The 8,380-nt window shown below is 35.1% G+C and overlaps 1 protein-coding gene across 2 annotated transcripts in view; it reads right to left on the bottom strand.

The window, feature by feature from the left end:
• The window catches only part of LOC111085290, a 61,711-nt gene extending 55,292 nt beyond the window's left edge, over positions 1–6,419 (bottom strand). The window contains exon 1 of one of the 2 annotated variants that reach the window (XM_022383159.1): positions 6,367–6,419. In XM_022383159.1, coding sequence (XP_022238867.1) covers positions 6,367–6,385 — 19 coding nt within the window. In that variant the 5' untranslated portion in view covers positions 6,386–6,419. Of the gene's footprint in view, positions 1–454; positions 801–6,366 lie in introns of those variants that run through there. The other variant, XM_022383157.1, reaches the window with a different exon arrangement.
• Between the last annotated feature and the right edge of the window lie 1,961 nt (positions 6,420–8,380).

Consider the following 8,380-nt stretch of genomic DNA (forward strand, 5'->3'; position numbering starts at 1 on the left):
TACGGCTGAAAGGGCGAACATGTTTGGTGTGACGGGGATTCGAACCCGCGACCCGCAGATTGCGTGTCGAGCGCCCTAACCACCTGGCCATGCCAGCCCCCCCCCCAAAAAAGTAACGACAGATTGTGTATAAACATATATATTTTATATTCTTAAAACAAGTACACATTAGTATGAGCTAAATGAGGTTTTTACTGAAATGACTGGTATTATAAAACTGGTCTGGTGGATTTTTCTGGTTGAAATATAATCTAAGTTCAGTAACTTTATTTTACTCGTGTTTGGTGGATTTTTCTAGTTAAAATATAATATAAGATCAAGGAACTGTATTTTGTTAACAGTTATTTGTACAATACACGATTTAAAAAATAGTTTAATTCACAAACTTGCATCGATTGAATGTAATTTTACTGAATCAACTAAGAGAAGGTTAAGTATGTAAACGTAAATTTACCTGGAAAATAAAACACTCCAGTGTGTTATAGAAAACGAATATCCAGAAAGATCTACATCCACTTGGACTGTACGTTGTTAATACAGGGGATTTAATATCTCTGTATCTCTGTTCACTTTTAAAGGTACCTTTGGATTCCTAAGCACACTTTCCACCATTTAGACCTGTCACTCGTAAAATTTATCTTTGTTAAGAACTTTGTTTCATCTTGTCAGGTTCAGCCTAAGAGATAAACCTATGATTCTAGCACGTGACAGCGCAAGCCGGAGTTGCCAGGTTAATTCCCCATCTAGGGCCTAAATACAAAAGGTAAACCACTGATACTAGCACGTGACGGTACACAGCAGAGGTACCAAGCACTAGCAGGAGAGTAGATGATAGAGCGTGTCGATTCTAATCAATATCTTCCCTTGAGACACTAGCAACCTGTACTTCGCTGTGATTGGTCAGTAAAGATCATTTAAATCTTCGTAAGGAGGAGCTTCCAACAAAACTATAAGAAAGGCTTAACCGAAAGGGATTGTAACATAGATTTATTTACTCAAGGTTTATTTGCTTTACACTATGAGTTTTATTTCGTATCACTAAAGGTTTCATTTTCTATTTCTGCTTCGACCATTACACGATTTTTATAATGAATGTTTGTCTATTATTCTTTCCAAAATATCATTTTCAAATATTTTCTTGATTTTCCTATTTTCCCTCTGCGTGCTTTTATTATTTTCCAGTTTTCATACGCCCACTTTACCTCTTGCTCTTGTCTTCCTGTTTATTCTCTCTCTATATCCAATATCCTTAATATCTCATATCTCCATAACTCACTTCCATTTTCTTATCTTGCTTCTCATTTTTTTACCATTATTACTTCTCCAATTTCTCATTTCTTCTTCATATTTATTTCTTATCTTTCTTCCTTCCATTCTTCTTCTACTTCTAACTTTTAATTTTCTTACTTTTTTGGTTTTCAAAACTTTACTCTTATCCTTTATATCGTTTCGTAAAGTAATTATTTCTTGAAATATATTTCGTTTCCTCCTATTTTCGGTTTATTTACAAACTCACTGATCTTTGTCTAACACAAGTCTTCTCTCTCGTCGTATCCAAACCAGATCTGTTCCAGGATAACATTATTCAGTTTATTGAGATAAGATTATGGCTAGAAGACAGGTTGATCAAGGTAAAACTAGGGCTAGAGGCAGGTTGATTTAAATTATTATTCATTTTGTCAAGATAAGATAAGGGCTAGAAGGCAAGTTGAATTAGATTATTATTCAGTTTATCAAAATAAAATTAGGGCTAGAAGGCAAGTTGATTTAGATTATTATTCATTTTATCAAGATAAGATTAGGGCTAGAAGGCAGGTTGATTTAGATTACTATTCAATTTATCAAGATAAGATTATGGCTAGAAGGCAAGTTGATTTAGATTATTATTCAGTTTATCAAGATAAGATTAGGGCTAGAAGGCAAGTTGAATTAGATTATTATTCAGTTTATCAAAATAAAATTAGGGCTAGAAGGCAAGTTGATTTAGATTATTATTCAGTTTATCAAGATAAGATTAGGGCTAGAAGGCAAGTTGATTTAGATTATTATTCAGTTTATCAAGATAAGATTAGGGCTAGAAGGCAGTTTGATTTAGATTATTATTCAGTTTATCAAGATAAGATTAAGGCTAGAGGGTACGTTGATAAAGATTATTATTCAGGTTAGCAAGATAAGATTAAGGCTAGAGGGTAAGCTGGTTTGGATTACCATTCAGTTTATTAATCGTTTCCGTAGATTATTGATTTTTTTGTCTTCTGCATAAAAGTGTTACAACTTTTTTAACGTAACTACAAAATTTTCCATAAACAATAAAATACAATGTTAAGTATTAATGACCAACTTAGATGGAGTGTCGCTTCTTGAGAAGATTTCTGAGGTTAGAGCGAAGGAAAGGCTTAGGCACCAAAGTTAGAAATGATTGATAAGTTCAGAAAAATTCATATCTTCTCTCTCAGTAAAAAAATAAAATAAAATAATAATAATAATAAACCTTGACGGGGATTTAGTTGTTAAAGGAAAGAAACTTTCCCAAACTGGAGTGTACAGGAACAATGATATACTACTTCGCCCCACTAGCAATAAATTATTTGCTAAGTTCGTGAATTTGATAACTTTTGGAAGATTGATCATATGTTTCACTATGGTGGATATGAAGACTGTGGAAATGTCATAACTTTTGAAAGATTGATCATATGTTTCACTATGGTGGATATGAAGACTAGAGAAATGTCATAACTTTGAAAGATTGATCATATGTTTCACTATGGCGGATATGAAGACTAGAGAAATGTCATAACTTTTGGAAGATTGATCATATGTTTCACTATGGCGGATATGAAGACTGGAGAAATGTCATAACTTTTGGAAGATTGATCATATGTTTCACTATGGTGAATATGAAGACTGGAGAAATGTCATAACTTTTGGAAGATTGATCATATGTTTCATTAAGGTGGATATGAAGACTTGAGAAATGTCATAACTTTTGGAAGATTGATCATATGTTTCACTATGGTGGATATGAAGACTGGAGAAATTTCATAACTTTTGGAAGATTGATCATATGTTTCACTATGGTTTATATGAAGACTGGAGAAATGTCATAACTTTTGGAAGATTGATCATATATTTCACTATGGCGGATATGAAAACTGGAGGAATGTCTGGAGGAACAGAAGGCAGAAAGAGGAAGAAACTATGTGACAAACATTGGACAAATCACATCGTAACAGTCACCTGGAGGTATACACATAACTGTTTTTCTTTCACCATTTTAAGCACCTCACTGTGTGTACAAAAGTTTCTTCTTCTGTAACGTTTGGGTTTTTCTCCCATGTTTCAGAATTACTTGATTTGTTTAATAAAATATCATTGATTTAATCCACCAAGCTCTGCATCTTCTTCTTCTCGTCCTATCATGCCTAATTTACCAAACCGTGTATCCTCTCGTCCTATCATACCCGGCCCGGCATGGCCAGGTGGTTAGGACGCTTGACTCGCAATCTGAGGGTCGCGGGTTCGAATCACCGTCCCACCAAACATGCTCGCCCTTTCAACCGTGGGGCGTTATCATGTGACGGTGAATCCCACTATTCGTTGGTAAAAGAGTAGCCCAAGAGTTGGCGGTGGGGGGTGATGACTAGCTGCCTTTCCTCTAGTCTTTCGCTGCTAAATTAGGGACGGCTAGCGCAGATAGCCCTCGTGTACCTTTGCGTGAAATTTAAAACAAACAATCATACCTAATTTACCAAACCGTGTATCCTCTCGTCCTCTTATACCTAATTTGCCAAACCGTGCATCCTCTCGTCCTAACATACCTAGTTTGCCAAAACGTCTATCCTCTCGTCCTAACCTATTTAATTTGCCAAACCATGTATCTTCTTTGTCTTTTACGGTATTTTATCCCCCAAAATCTGCATACCACAAGCGTTGCCCCCCCCTCAGTGGCATAGCGGAAAGTGTACAGACTTATATTGCTAGAAACCGAGTTTCGATACTCGTGGTGAACACAGTACAGATAGCTCATTGTGTAGGTTTGTGAATGATTACAAACAAACAAACACCTGGTGCCTCCTTCCTTTAAAAATTTACAAACCATCATTTGTTCTTTCTCTCTCTCTCTCTCCGTTACTCAACTGTTTACTGTATAGTTTTTCTATTTTCAGTTTTCTTTAGCGTCTTCATTTTATAATTTTTTTACGTTCCATCAGTTTCAGCACAAGGATAAGTGACTTTAATATTAATACAGTGACAAAAATTTGTATAGAATCAAATAGATTCTACCTTTTTGAAATTTTTAAAATGTTAAATAAGAAAGTGAGATATCGGACATTCCTTTGTTCGTGTAGAGCAACTGGTGAGAAATCCAAATATTTGTTAATGGTTTAAAAGATTCTGTTTCATTTTAACGCCTATTGGACATCCAAACCTTATAATATTTCTCCTTGTATCTTATGAGGATTAGGCCTTATCTCGGCAAAATGCAAGCTTCACAAAGAGTGGTTGCTGGAAACATCGCGCGATAATTTTTATAACTATGGTGATATTATTCTGCTTATTACTTCATCACCTGCACATTCTTTCATTTTTTTATTAAAAAAAACTTGTGAAAATTTCTGACGCGGTCCATACACATCACAAAGGTAACTTGCTGCTGTAGACTATCATTTCACACTGTAATACCAAATGTTAAATATTTGTTCTCCTATTTACCATCAATGTTTTCTTAAAAGAAATGAAAAATAAGTTTTATAATAAAAACCAATAAAGAGTTTCATGCTTGATCGGGCTGTTGTTTTTCGCTCTAGTGTATGTGTGTGTATGTGTCAACATTGTAATTCGAAGAGTTTTCATTCGATCTTGATTAAATTTGCAGCAAAGTTGTCTCGTAAGTTTGGTGAATGAAAGTCAAAGGTCAAAGCAACACTAGGGGTCAACCACTAGTAGCAAATTGGGAGTTTGAAGAACGGTCTAACATCGAGATCAAACCACAAAACCAAGGGTTTTTAGAGTGAAAAAATATTTAGGGTTGGTTACTGAAAGAGTTATAAACATTACTCTCTCCACATGTATTATGTATTAATAGCATAGGAATTTAAGGCAGACTGTTTTACGTTATTAGATAAATAATTTACATGGGTGACATTTAGATAGCTAAGTGATTATATAAATGTTATGTTTTGAAAACGACAAGATAAGATTACAAGCACCGGGCAAATTTTGTAGTTAATCACAAAGTTACACAATGGATTGTATGTACTCTGCTCACAGCAGGTATCGAAACCATATTGTTAGTCCATTCCGCTTTATCTATTAAATTTAACCCTTCCAACAATACTCAACTTCTTACCATTCCAATTTATCTATTAAAGTTTAACCATTCCAACAGTACTCAACTTCCTACTATAACTAAGAAGTTGAGTATTGTTGGAACGGTTAAACTCTAATAAAGTGGAATGGTAAGAAGTTGAATCTTGTTCGAACGGTTAAACTTTAATAAATAAAGTGGAATGGTAAAAAGTTGAGTATTGTTGGAAGGGTTAAACTTTAATTGATAAAGTGGAATGGTAAAAAGTTGAGTACTGTTGGAAAGGTTAAACTTTAATAGATAAAGTGGAATGGTAAGAAGCTGAGTATTGTTGGAAGGGTTAAACTTTAATAGATAAAATGAATGGTAAGAAGTTGAGTATTGTTGAAAGGGTTAAACTTTAATAGATAAAATGAATGGTAAAAAGTTGAGTATTGTTCGAACCGTTAAACTTTAATAGATAAAGTGGAATGGTAAGAAGTTGAGTATTGTTCGAACCGTTAAAATTTAATAGATAAAGTGGAATGGTAAGAAGTTGAGTATTGTTCGACGTGCCAAAGTAGAAAACAAATCGATACATTTTCCATTAACGTCTACATCTACAAATAACAGACGTTTTAATAATTCAAAATAGAAACTCTGATTCGTGGTTATTTTTTCATCATCCACATGGAGCACGCGAGCTGATCATTACCACGAATTACTGGAAGCGATCTAGAAAAACGGAACGTGGGGGAGGGCGACAATAGTGACTCACACACTCTGCTATAATTCCCTGTCAGGTGTGTTTACTAGGTCTGCCCGATTCACCTCGGTAGGTGGTTACTATAGTAACAGCTGTCAGATGGCCCTTTTGTCTTCAGTGGCCCCTGTTTGTGCCGTTTGTGTGTAAATGATAGTTTAGAATATGAATATGTGAAACGTAAATTTTAAATATCGAATTCTGTGTTCGGCAAGTTTGAACCATGATGTCAAAATGACATTTAAAAACGCGCCTTTATCAGGTTACATGGTGATATTTAAGTATACACAGTATAAGTACTATACATATCTCTTACCGTTTTGGAGTTCGACCATTGAGACTCGTTAAACAACTTATATATACACTAAGAACGTTTCCAACACGTTACAGTATTATTCATAATTAGATAATATTGGAATTTGCTATTCTATAATTCGATTTTATCTCGAGAATATAAAACGACTGTAATCTAGTTACACTGTTACCATGGTTACAAGTCAAGTGCCGTACTACCAACAAATTTTAGCTTTCCAGGTATATACGCTAGGTAGCCATAAACCTACCATTACGCATGCGCGCTAGAAAGAACCGGTAGAAAAATATTCGCGTTTTCGAACCGTCACGGACAGAAAAATGTTATTTATGAGAGAAATACTGGCACGCCATTTTCTACTGTAATAATAATTTTTCTTAATCCTTGCTTCAAACTAACTTTAAACCTCGGTAGAAGGTCTTAGCACAACGTATTTGATAAAATCTCATCCCGATAAATTTACAGCAAGTTTAAACGTTCTCTAATACTGGATAGAAACATATTAATGAAATAAATACGAATCAGAACGTTCAAACGAAACTCAGTGAAACAGTTTTAATTTATAATAATCAAAGTTAAATCCATAAAATTACAATCATGTGCTACTTTTTTGTTGCATATTTCCCACTGCGATATGCTACTTTGTTAAATTTTTCACACTGTGACATGCTACTCTGTTTATTGAATATTTCACAACGTCACCTGCTACTCTGTCTGTTGAATATTTCACATAGTAAATTATATATTGTTTGTTTCGTATTTCATAACATGGCATGCTACATTTTCGTTTCACATTTTATTCTGTGACTCTTCAAAGTGCTGTAAATTCTACATGAACCAGAAGAAAATATTTTAAAGAAGACAGTTGTATGTTTCACTTAATTTAAGTGGAGAGCCAGCCATAGGATGAATGTAAGCCGGTCACTGCAAACTTACTACAAGTGTCTTAACATTGGGACATGGCAGACCGTCGTCCATAACGCAAGTAGATGACCGCTATATGTCGATTGTACTAACTTGCTATAGTACTGATTCAGTCCTTCAAAGCCAAAATTGAATTCAATGTTAGTGTTCCGATAGTTAGAAACAGACCATCCTGTATACCATACATCCAAAGACAGTTATTACTCAGATTGGAGAGAAACTGGCAGATCCAACACCAGTTTCATACGAAGTGATGCTAGTAGGGAATAAAAACTGTTGGGCTTCTGCTTCTTGAGGAATGGTACCAAACATTATAGGGACAGTGTCCTACTGAATGGTACCAAACATTATAGGGACAGCGTCCTACGAAATGGTACCAAACATTATTGGGACAGTGTCCTACGGAATGGTACCAAACATTATAGGGACAGTGTCCTATGGAATGGTACCAAACATTATAGGGACAGCGTCCTACGGAATGGTACCAAACATTATTGGGACAGTGTCCTACGGAATGGTACCAAACATTATAGGGACAGTGTCCTATGGAATGGTACCAAACATTATTGGGACAGTGTCCTACGGAATGGTACCAAACATTATAGGGACAGCGTCCTACGGAATGGTACCAAACATTATTGGGACAATGTCCTACAACCCTTTGCAATGACACATATAGGAGTAATTGGTCCTGAGGTCTCAACCTCGTGATCGATAACGCCACGTTGGTAGAATTGTCAAAACATTTCTTGGAGATGATGGAATTGACCTTTTCACAAACACATCGGACTTCAATCCCATGATGCACTTACAGAATGTTTTTGGGTGACGTGTCATGTTAGAGATGACTTGACGGGAAAAGCTCTTGTTATAGAAATAATCGATAACACTCAGTTTCTAACGCAGGTAGTCGCTGTCTAAATGTGTTAATCTTAATCAACTACAGATGAGATTTGGTGCTGCTATCTTAATGTATTAATCTTAATCAGCTACAGATGAGATTTGGTGCTGCTATCTTAATGTGTTAATCTTAATCAACTACATATGAGACTTGGTGCTGCTATCTTAATGTGTTAATCTTAATCAACTACAT

This window comes from Limulus polyphemus, unplaced genomic scaffold (assembly GCF_000517525.1).
Source record: "Limulus polyphemus unplaced genomic scaffold, Limulus_polyphemus-2.1.2 Scaffold314, whole genome shotgun sequence".
NCBI classification, from domain to species: Eukaryota; Metazoa; Arthropoda; class Merostomata; order Xiphosura; family Limulidae; genus Limulus; species Limulus polyphemus.